The sequence below is a fragment of the Apteryx mantelli genome, chromosome 1 (genome assembly GCF_036417845.1).
Source record: "Apteryx mantelli isolate bAptMan1 chromosome 1, bAptMan1.hap1, whole genome shotgun sequence".
Taxonomy (NCBI): Eukaryota; Metazoa; Chordata; class Aves; order Apterygiformes; family Apterygidae; genus Apteryx; species Apteryx mantelli.
Window position 1 is genome coordinate 134,922,802 of NC_089978.1, and position 11,746 is coordinate 134,934,547.

The window sequence follows — 11,746 nt, forward strand, 5'->3', positions numbered from 1 at the left end:
ATCAGAGACCTATGGTGGCCCAGGCACTGCCCCTTCAGCAAGTCCTCCTAAAGAGGACTTTCAAAAGTGTAGAGCCTCCCAACAAATGTCAGTTAGCCAGCTATTCTTCTTCCTCTGGCAGTACTTCTGCAGAGCTACATTTCTTTTCATCCAGAACTACTGGGAGATATGAACTTTCTCTTTGCTAACCCTCTTCTCCTCATCTGTTTTTGTTATCTGTCACCTCAGAAAAATGGGTCCTGGACATTTTTGGACAGAGCTGTTTGGTATTGCTCAGCTCTGTAACACATTTCCACCTACCTGCCTGGTCCCTTCTCGAAGACCACTCTCTCAAACACAAGCTACCCAAGCCCTGAGAAGACACTATGCTGATTCCAGGCATCACAGAGGGACAGAACTCCAGAGCAACTATTTCCTCCTATGAAAAAGGAAGCAAGCTTGGTACCTCGTTCTGGACTTATGGAGACTGAGAAATTTCATATAGAAAATGAAATTCTCTGTTTACAGTCCCTTGGCACAATGTTATTAGTTATCTCTTATTAGTAAGTAGCTTATTTTGGCTCATTATATTTGCTTTAGCTTTGGGCAAACAATGATCAGGACATTTTCAAATGAGCTCCATTTGGGGAACACTCTATCTTACATATGCTCTGACCAGCTGATCTCAAGAGGTACAGCTGCCAACCTGGTCTTCAAGTCACACTGCAATTTTTCAGGTCCATTACAGTCTGCAAATGGATTATAGAGCACCTCAAAAAGTCAGCACAAAGCAGAAAATTCTGACTATCTTCAGACATGACATTGCAAGGGCCAAACCATGAAAGTGGAATCACTCAGAGAAAAACATGGTACAACAGAAATCTGGAAATGCAACGGAAAGTTCCTTCAGCAGGACTAACTCAATGATACTGCAAAATAGTATTTTCTGTTCCTTTTTTTTCTTGGTAAGTGGAGTTTGCGCCAATGCAGCATGCCAAGAAAGACAACAAAAACAATGTATTAAGGTTGCCCATAAAGTGACTGCTGCGGACAAACCTGGAACCTGGCAGAAGCTAGTTAATGCCTAACATAGAGGAATATTTAGTGATCTGGGCTTCTGTACTCAATCCCTGGCCTATTCCAGTCCTAGCCTGCTTCCCATTCCCCATAAGTCTACCATAGTAGCATACTCTTTCCAGTCAGCCCCTTTGCTATTCAAGCCCAAAGGGGTCCATGCACACCGTTCTGAGAAGGTGCCCCTGTGCTGATCTTGCTCCAGTCACTGTTATTTCTGTGGCAGGGTCCTGTTCTGGGAGATGACGAAAATGCCATTCAATGGAGTCAGCATTTAAAATGGGTCGTTAGGGAGAAACGTCACAGGTGTCTTTGCTAAAGATAGCCTGGTGCTGAGTAAAACAGTGCCTCCAGAACCTTCATTTCACAACATGCTCACTCAGCATAATAACCCCTCAGTCCAAAACATCCCCCAGTGCCAGACAGCTCTTGCTGCTTTCTTATGCTCTCCACCAGTCCCTTGTGATGGTGCCTTTTGGGGGAAACAGCAGCAGGATAAGAATATATCTTTATCCTTTGCTGATTCATGCAAGAAAGAAGCATTTCCTAGAGCATGAGCATGGATTCAGTTAAGGGTGGTTTCAGGGACTAGATGGAAATAGTGCCGGGAAACTGAGGCTAAGAGATGAGAGTGAAAAGCAGGGAGGGTTTGAGGAGGAGACCCAAGAACTTTGTGCCTCCATAGGGTGGGGTCAGGGGAAGAGGTGGAACAGATGGTAACTGGCTGTGGAGTCCTACGTACCTCTCCACTTTGGTTCAATCTCCCTTCTCTTTCTCATCTTCACCCGCACACTCACACCATTCTTGCATTGATGACTCAGGGGAAAGAGAAGTTTATGCTTTCAGCTTGGACTGGGCACCACAAATTGTTTTTCTTGAACAGGAGGAAAAATCACCTCCTGCCAATTGTCACAAGTTCTCCCCCATCTTCTCTCTTCTCTTCCTCTCTCATGCAATTTCATGGGCTGTGTAAGACAGAAGGCATGAAGGACCATTACTAGCAAGTCCTCTGGCCTTCCCCCCGGGACATCACAGCACAGAAAGTTTCACCAGGTTCCCATACACTGAGGCCAATCCTCAGAAGTCTGAAGAATTGTATGTGATAAACAGAGACAGGAGAGATCACTGCAACAGGGAACTGCTTAAGTGAGTTGTACCATTTGCTCTCTTTTGTTCTCCACTTTCATCACTCAGCTGAGGAAAACCAGACAGCAAGCAATGATCCTTCAACAGAGAAGCTGCCACACTGAGTCACCTCCCTTCCCTCACCTCAAGGAAAAGCCCCAGCCCAGTTCTTGGAGGATGTGCAGCTGAGGGGCTCAGATGTCTGACACCAGTCACAAAGGAAGAGTCAAAGCCAGTGGGTGCTGGAAAGTGTGAGCCACAACAGTGGGGATTCTCTGAGGAAAAAGGGGCCCCAAGAAGCACAGGAAAGGAAATGTATTACTCTATGCAAAACTGAGCAACTACACTGGAGCTAGGACAAGCCCCCTCAGCACAAGAGCTTGGTGGGGTTTCCCCAGCACGACAAAAGAAGGGTGATTCCTTCCTCACACTCCTCACAAAGTCAGAGTGTTCAGTTCTCCCTTCTCAGTGCTGGTCATTTTTCCTGGATACTCCTCTTTCCCCTACTGTGTCCCTCCAAACCAACTCAGCTCTGTCCCAGACTGCTCCTAGATTCTAGATTGATGGGTCATATGTGCCCTGCTTGGAGTTCACCATAGAGTCTTTTTGTTATTTTCCTTGCTTGTTACTATTACTTTTTTCATGCTCTCTGTGAATTGACCAATGAGAAGAAACCAAGAAATCAGCCATATTTGAGGAATTAAGGAAGAAAAAAAAAAAAGACAGAAAAAAGACCAAGACATTCTGAAAAGCCCTGAAACAATTAATTGAGAGAAGCTGTGAGAGATGGAAAAATCAAACCAAAAAAGGTAAGAGATGAAAGAAAAACATGAAGGGCACTTGCTGGGAAGTGTCTTTTACAGTTTTTCCACTGTCTATGTAGAAGCGAAACTTGTAAGAAAAACAACAGCCACCCAAAGAGTTTCCACTAAAAGATGCTTAGAACAGTGTCTCTGGCCCCTCCCTCCTCTCTCTCTTGCTGGCTTCAGCTCTATCTTCACGTGCCTCAGACTTACATTGGTTTCTTGGTCGTGACGCATCTACTTAGTGATGTGAGGAAATTAGCTGCCCACCTGCAATATAAGGGCATCTAGGGAAATACTTTGATCAGAAAGAGAGAGAGCACAAGAGCAAGCAAGCCCAGCAAGCCCCACTCAGTTCATCCACCCACACTAACATCTTGTTTGTCCATGCCTCATTTTTGCTCATATCTTAAAGCTTTGGACTTGATTAAGCATTGAACTGAGTGTGAAGACACTGCCCCTCATCTCTCCTGGATGCCACCATGACGCCGGTGTCCATGTTGCTGTTTCTTGCCTTCACTCTGCTGGTTTTCAATGGTAAGAGGGGTTGAACATATCAGGGAGGGCAGGGTAGCTCAATAAGCTGTATCTGGATGTTACTTTGTCCCTGACACATCTGTGTGATTCATTACCTTCTGTCCCCATTGTAGGTGGCCAGATATGGCCTTCTACTTTGTTAGTCTCATCCTTTGCTCAGTCCTCTGTCTTATTATAGCTGGCAACATCCTACCAGGAGGAGCAGAGGAAGAAAAGAGGGAGCAGAAAGTGTGGGCCAGAGTGGGGAGTTCAGCTGTGCTGCCTTGCTACCTGAGCCCTAAAAAGCTGAAGAACATCTGGAAACATCTATCTGACAAGACATCTGTGCTGTGGAAGCGGCATGGGGGAAGGTACGTCATGGCAAAGATGGTCCTGTGTCTTTGTGGGAACTGCGAAGGGGGTGGGAGACTCTCTGAGTTTCTTTCCTCCTTTCCCACATTACCTCCTTTCTGATCCCTAAAGTTCTCTCCCCATCCTTAATATCTTATTTGCTTCTGGCACATACCCACTCAACTGTCTCACTCCCAGTGCCCACCAGGAGCCACACATGGTGTTGGAGGTGGAGTACACAGGCCTCCGGAAGATGGCCCTGCCCATGAGGCCCCGGGTGTCAGTCCAGGACACTGCCTTACGCAATGGCAATTTCTCCCTGCGAATCGACCCAGTCAGGAGTGAGGATGCTGGCTGGTATGAGGCACAGGTGGCTTACAACAACAAGGAGGTCCAGAACTGCCAGGTGGAGCTGGGTGTGGTAACAGGTAGGAGAAGATGGATCTCAGAAGAGACCACAGAGAACCTTGAGTTTGCTACCGGGGAGTTTGTAAGGGTGGGGTGGGGACGCTGTGTTTGCCACAGCTGGTTAGCATATGAGAAGCAGCCCCCTGAATGCACACAGCTTCCTTTTTTCTGCTGTCAGAGCTCCGGAGAGAGGGCTGTCTGATGGACAAAGCTAGGACAGTAGGGGCACAGAGGGATGGTTTGGTGGTCAACCTGTGATGTTAGCCCTCCCCCTCCATTTTCTTTTTGTTGCAGTAACCCTCAGTCCTCCTGGCTTTGTGGTAGAAAATGAGCCACTGTTATTGAGCTGTAACTCTAGTCACCGGGCCAGCCTTGTGGAGACGCGCTGGTTTCACAATGGGCAACTGGTCCCTGCCTCTGGGACTCTCTGCTCCTTCCATGGGGCTCTCTCCATCCTCCGGCCATCCATGAGTGACTCGGGTCCCTGGCACTGCCAGCTCAGATACTCTGATAATGAGATCATTTCTGCCATGCACAACTTGCAAATTCTAGGTGAGTTCAGCCTCTGCATTGCCACTCCAGCATCCCCCAGTAGCTCCCTTTGGTGTGGCCACTGACTAACCCCAGCAGCTCCAGCTTCCCAGCTCCCACCCTTTCCCTGCCTCCCTGGCTAGCATCCCTCCTGTCTCACCTCCCTGCAGGGCTCTTTCCATTCACCATCTCACATTGTGCTCTCTCTCACTCAGGTTTTGATGGCCCAATCAACCCTATAGTCTATGCTGCAGCTGGCTCTGCAGCTGACCTACCATGCACCCTGAGCTACCTGCCCAGTGCCTTTGGGATCAACAGAGTGAAAGCCCACTGGAGCCGCCTTGCAGGAGGACACTTGGAAGCCTGGGGCTTCTCTGAGAATCGGAGTAGCAGAAGCTTTCCCCTTCATCTTTCTGTGGTGGGTTCAGGTGATGCAGGGCAGTACCGCTGTGCTGTCTCTGTTGGCAGCAAGACAATCAGCAGGGACGTGACCTTGGCAGTGGTTACAGGTGAGGAGAGAGACATGAAGGTGTATGGTCCCTCTGGGGTCCCTTGCTACTTGCAGATAAACCTCCCTGCACATCAGCCCAGTGAGTGTAGGTTGCTCCTGTTCATAGGTTCCCACCATAGGGCAAGAAAATAGATCCCTACTCAGGGCATTGCATTGCACTGGACTGTGTTGAAGGGAGGGGTTTTCCTGGGTGACTTGATTATTTTTTTGAGGACTGAGGAAGAAAAAGAAAATAAATTAGAGGAGGTAATGAAGGAGGGATGCCATAGAAAAAGGAGGGAGGAGGAGGAGATGTGGGATGGACTGTTGTTTTTCCTGAAGTTAGTTTTTTCCTTTGCTGCAGTCACCCCAAGCATCCAAGGACCAGTTTCTGAGGGGTCTCGCTTGCTGCTCATTTGTAGCGTCACACACCCCCGGGGACATGAATGCTTCCAGTGGAAGCACCTCAACTCATCTCCCACTAACAACAAGCTGGCTGTGGCCACTTCCCATAACCCAGAGGGCCACAGATCCCCAACAGGCCCTACCTTGGAAATACCCCGAGTATCACAGAAGGATATGGGCACATGGGAATGCAGTGTACATGGCCCAGAAGGCAGACTGGGAGCAGTGGAATATGGACTGCAGATCATAGGTACTGTCTCCCCTGTACCCTTCTTCTCACCCTGTTCAATTACCTGGTGCCCTCTCTTCTCTTAGTCTCATCCCATCCTTCTCATTTTTGACCATATAGATCCCATCTTATCACTGTCCTGACTTAACAGTCATCAATTCCTCCTTTTGCTCCTCTCAATTCCTTGCACCCTTTTCTAGTTTGCCTCTGTGCAATCCCAGCCTTGTTCCAGTACAAAATCAACCTTCCCCTCCTTCCTAACTGTAGTTCCTCCTCACAGGTGCCCAGGTCTCCAGCTCTTCCTCCATCTTCAGTGGGCAGGTTACTTTTGGGCTCACACTCACCCTCTTCCTCCTGCTTACAGTCTGTGTTCTGGCTCTGGCCCTACAGAAAAGGGTAAGTATGCATCAACCCATTTCTATCAGCTTTCCTGTACATCATCCCTTATTTGACCCTCTTTTGGGTACTTCTAGAGTCAGCTGTGTAGTGTCTTGGGGACATGGCAGCAGGAGGATGAATTGGGACACCTAGGAGGAATGGGGCCCAGGCACCCTGCTGAGGGTGTCATGCATATGATGTGAAAGTTTTATCCTGGGCATTGGCAGGTCTGGCTAACCCCAGGGTTTGACTGGTGCTGGGGAGCACATCAGAGGTTTCAGAGGAGGAGTAAGAATCCTTAGGGGACAATCACAGCCCAACCCTGAAGAATTTCTCATTTACCCTTACAGAGATCAAGCCATGCTTAAAGAGGAGGGGTTATTTCCAAGCTTTTGTAGATGTCCTCTCTCTTCGTCTTTATCTGGCTACTTTGATATAACAGAGGTTCCATTAAAAGGCCCAGGACCCTTCAAAACACTGCTTGTGCCAGGACCTCTTGCTTCCAGACCTCTCCATCTGTCTTTGCACATAAAGTTTTCAAGATCTCTCCCATGCTAAGCAGAGATTTTCCACTAGCTTCCCCACTACTTGCCCTGAGGGACATTGTTCCATTAAAGCTTCAGCATTTCTACAAAGAGTTTGAACTGGTCCTTTCCAGGAGTGTTGTGTTGCATTTCCTAGAATTCATTCGTGTCAGCATCTCTGCCACCTAGCTTTTCTGGAACCTGACCTTCTCCATCTAACTCAAGTAATTTGATGTTACATGCTCAGTTTGCCACACTGGTGCCAATTCCCTTCTCCAGACTACAAGAAAAAAAAATCAAAAAAGACTTTTAGAAGCCTGTGCCTCTAAATCTAATTATCACAGAAGACAATAGGATTTCAAATCCTAAACATTCAAGACCATTCTGAAAAAGAGCTGAGGTCTCCAAAGCAGGAATGTTTAAAACCAGGAATTTTGACGGGATGAATTTCTTTGCAAAAAATTCTTCTTCTAAGAAAATCTTGAGCTTTGGTCAATCCCTTCCCCATGTAGAAAAATACCTCACCATCAATGAAGCAATAAAGTGTTGTTGTCCAACAGCAACAACAATAAACACCCGATTTCCTAAGCCCCATATTGGAATATGAACTGTTTCTTGAGGAAAGAATAGTTCAAATGCTTGATATCTTCATTCTTTCCATGGCCCAGGCTCTGTACCTTGCTTTCATCTCCTATAACATGTCCCTATTAAGAAACTGCCATTTTGAGCCAAGGTCACACAAGAAGAAGGAAAACCAGTACATCCTACAGTGTGGGGTTTGGTCAGTGTCTCTGGCCCAGAGAAGGGAATGTGAGAACAAGGGGGCAGCCACATTATCGCTTGTCTGAGTTCCCTGGAAGCTTTCCCCTTCCAAAAGCATCTTTTAGGGGTCTCTCAAGGAAGCTCAGTTTTGCACAGAAGAAAACTCATCCCACTGCCTTTCTCACTGTCTCTACTTGGATGCACCCTGGATTCTGAAATGAATACTAGCTGGGCAGTGGCAGGGAGGATACAAAGCAGGTCATCAAAGCAGACCAAGGCAGCAGCCTTTTGCTCAGGCGGTCCTAATAGATGGAGGGAGAGGAGACGTGAGTGTCCATTACCCCTCTCTCTTGGCATTTAGCTGCTCCAGCATCCTCACTCATCTTTGCCGTCACCTCTATAAAAGATTAGGAAAACTTCCTCCTTATTCCTCTGGGGTAAATTTCTGAGGGAAGCAGTAAGGGCATCTTTCCCCACACTTCAAAACATCTCTTGCAGCTCTGCCAGGACCAGTATCAGTTGTTACCCACCACTCCCTAGACACTGACCTTCATGAGTGTCTGTTGTTGCTGGCTCAGTCCTCACACTTTAGTTGCCTGCTTCTGGCATCTTACTGTCCTTCATTTACTCAGCTTGTTCCAGTATCTTGTCTTCTGCCTTGCCTTTACTGTCACAGAAGAGCAAGCTAGGACTGATCCCTCCCCAGCATGCCACTGAAAAAAATTATGAAAATAAGTCATGCTCTTTCTCTGCAGTTTTCATGCTCTTTCTCTGCAGTTTTCATGCTCTTTCTCTGCAAATGACTTGTATGGCATATTTTTCCTTCAGTGTTTTCCTTTGCCAGCAAGGGACACCCTTCCTGAGTAGCTGTGATGTAGATGTCTTTTACTTAGTTTCTTGCAAAGGGCCCAAACTGAAAATCCCTATTACGCTCAGAGTAATGCTGTCCAGGACAGAAGTGGGGGGGGGGTGGGGGGGTGGCAGGGTTCCAGCTGACCACTACAGTTACCGGGTTAGTGGATCCAGGATGATCAAAGGTCTAGAAAACTTGCCCTAGTGAGAGAGCTCCATCTGTTGAACCTGCCATGAGATGAAGAGGAGAGACATGACAGCAGTAACGCAAATTCTCAGCAAATTCTAGTGGGTGGAAGTTGAAGATAAGCAGCATCAGGATAGAAGCAAGATGGGCCTTTTAACATTGGGGTTAACAACAGTATGACTTGTGACGGGTTCTTTGTCATTCAGTCCTTAAACAGCATTGATGGTAAAGGATAAGCTGAAGCAGAAGTCTGGGGTCTCTGGAGATCCCTGGGTGATTCTCTAAACTGTACAAGGCTGGCAGTTGGACCAGATGATCAGAACTGCTCTTCATGGCCTAAGGACTTGGAGAGGAACCCTGATGTGAGTGTAACTGTGAGCCCTCAGTTAGCAGGAAAGGGAATTCCTGGGTGTCCAGCTCTGTTAGCTGAAACAGCTCTAAACCAGCCAGGGTATTTACCCCCTCAAAGCATTTGTATATGCCATCCCGGCTTTTCTTTGCCAAGTAAGCAAAGCTTTTCTGTTACAGCACTGGCCCTCCATCCCCTGATTGTTTCTTACACCCTTCTCTGTGCAGTTTCCCTGTTGGGCTCATTCTTTGCCAGCGTGCAGTTGAGGTGCCTTGTGTAAAGGCATTAGCACCTCTCTCTCTGCTGGAAACATTTGCCTGGCATTCTCTAAGGTTACTTCTGCTTTTCTTGCATTAGATTAACACTGGCAGCTCACAGATACCCTTTGATCAGGTATTACCCACACAATAGGAATTCCTGTTCTATCTCCTGAACAAACCACCTTGCAGTTGGTACTCTTGCGTTTCATTCACTGTCATTCATCTTACTATTCCATTCCCTAAAATATCTGGTTCTTAGGTGATATTTTCATTCTCTTTCTTCTGAATGATGCTCCTCAACTTTGTGTCATGTACAGAACTCAGCACCTTCACACTTTCTGTGCCATTAATGAGTGGTCCCACAACTGATCACAGAATCACAGAATGGTTGAGGTTGGAAGGGACCTCTGGAGATCATCTAGTCCAACCCCCCTGCTCCAGCAGGGTCACCTAGAGCACATTGCACAGGATTGCATCCAGGCGTGTTTGGAATATCTCCAGAGAAGGAGACTCCACAACCTCTCTGGGCAACCTGTTCCAGTGCTCTGTCACCCTCACAGTAAAGAAGTTTTTCCTCATATTCAGGTGGAACTTCCTGTGTTTCAGTTTGTGCCCGTTGCCTCATGTCCTGTTGCTGGACACCACTGAAAAGAGTCTGACCCCATCCTCTTGACATCCTCCCTTCAGATATTTGTAGACATTGATAAGATCCCCTCTCAGTCTTCTCTTCTCCAGGCTAAACAGGCCCAGCTCTCTCAGCCTTTCCTCATAGGAGGGATCCTATGATCCAGTCCCCTAATCACTTTCATAGCCCTCCGCTGGACTCTCTCCAGTAGTTCCATGTCTCTCTTGTACTGGGGAGCCCAGAACTGGACACAGTACTCCAGATGTGGCCTCACCAGGGCTGAGTAGAGGGGGGAGGATCCCCTCCCTTGACCTGCTGGCAACACTCTTCCTAATGCACCCCAGGATACCATTGGCCTTCTTGACCACAAGGGCACATTGCTGGCTCATGCTTAACTTGTTGTCCACCAGGACTCCCAGATCCTTCTCCGCAGAGCTGCTTTCCAGCAGGTCAACCCCCAACCTGTACTGGTGCATGGGGTTATTCCTCCCTGATCCTTGAAGACCTGTGCTTATCACTTCTTTACAGCATGCCAGAAACCTGTCAGCACTACTCCAGTCCCTTCCTCTTAGTCAAGACTAGAGCTACCACACAGTTCTTCTACTAATCTTATCTTTCCAGTTGTATCAATTGTTAAAGCTGCACCGTATGCTTTATTGTTACTAGGAGCCATCAGATCTACCTCTTTTCCCTTGTCTAGAAATCCTCTTGTTAAAACAAGGTAGCAAGGTAGATCTATCTTTAATTGGTTCTTATCTCATTTCCCATTTACCTTCATGCTTTTATTTATTCTCTCTCTGAAAATGTATTCCAAAATCTGGCATACCGTTGAACCCAACTAATGGCCTAACCATTGCCTAGATTCTTCTTTGCTCTCTCTTAAATGTGTCCTGTATTTACTACTCCTGATGCCCATTACACATCAGAGAGGGTAGCATCAAGTCAGCCTTCCCCAGAGGAAGCCATATGTGTCAGGGAGCAGGAATGGAGTCCTTCCCTGGCTCCAGGAGGAAATGGGAACCTTGTGGTTTTGAGTAGTGGGACTGTCTTCTGTGGCAGGGGGAAGCCCTGACTAGGGCCAGTCTACATCCCTCCCTTGGCTGATGTTGCCCCTTTCCTCCCTTTCAGGCACGATCCCCTGCCTTCCCAGCGCTGGAAGGGATAGTTGCAGTCAATGTGCTGAGGAAGAAGGAGATGGAGGAGAAGCGGGAAGAACAGATCTGGCAGACTGAATGTTGATGGGAGCAAGGGACGCCAGGCCCAGTCTGCATGGGAGGATGAGACTCTGTGTACCATGCTGCAGAGAGATGGGCACCATGCAGACCTTTCAGGAGGGTCTAGGGGTGGCATGAACACAGCAGGATGCCATGGGAGCTTTGTACCTGCTGAGAGGCTGGAAGTTGCACACCAGGGCAAGATGAGAGTTGCAGCTGCAATAAGATAGCAGGCAGCACAAAAGCTTTGGAGCTATTGGAACCAGCAGCTATTGCCTGCTTGTTTCACTTCTCTCTCCTGCCCTTTGCCTCTCCTTCCTGCCTTCTCTCATAGCCTTTCCTTGGTGGGGCTTTTAAATGGGCGAGATGGCTGGAAACCAGCTCTCCTGTAGCCAGCTGGTGTTTTCTTCCCTGCTGCCCACTGTCCTCTCCCTCTCCCCACACTGGCCTGCTCTTGTACTCATTCAGTGGCAGAGGGGACCCCACAGAGGACTGTACATGTTGCACATTTTGAGTGGTTTATTTTATTAGAAATTCATTTTAGAGCCTCCAATAAATCAGTCAGTCAAAAAACCCTTTGGCCTCGGTGTGTGCTTGTGGAGGATCGTGCCTACTGATAGTATTGGGGGTATCTCTGTGTCTGTGTGAAGTGGCTTCTAAGAAATTCGCTGCCTTCTCTTTCTA

At 47.7% G+C, this 11,746-nt stretch overlaps 1 protein-coding gene across 1 annotated transcript; it reads left to right on the plus strand.

Annotated features, from left to right (window-relative positions):
• Positions 1-3,430: 3,430 nt before the first annotated feature.
• On the plus strand, positions 3,431-11,087 carry LAG3 (lymphocyte activating 3). The gene is made up of 8 exons (XM_013958091.2): positions 3,431-3,518; positions 3,697-3,868; positions 4,047-4,276; positions 4,551-4,808; positions 5,003-5,296; positions 5,642-5,932; positions 6,192-6,307; positions 10,977-11,087. Exons 1-8 carry the CDS (start codon positions 3,464-3,466, stop codon positions 11,085-11,087), a joined length of 1,527 nt encoding a protein of 508 aa, XP_013813545.1. The 5' UTR covers positions 3,431-3,463.
• Positions 11,088-11,746: the final 659 nt, after the last annotated feature.

Excerpts from the sequence above, each read along its gene's own strand:
- LAG3 (XM_013958091.2), top strand. The coding sequence starts at position 3,464 with ATGACGCCGGTGTCCATGTTGCTGTTTCTTGCCTTCACTCTGCTGGTT. Across the intron at positions 3,869-4,046 it reads TGGAAGCGGCATGGGGGAAG|TGCCCACCAGGAGCCACACA; the intron begins GTACGTCATGGC and ends TCTCACTCCCAG. Across the intron at positions 4,809-5,002 it reads GCACAACTTGCAAATTCTAG|GTTTTGATGGCCCAATCAAC; the intron begins GTGAGTTCAGCC and ends TCTCTCACTCAG.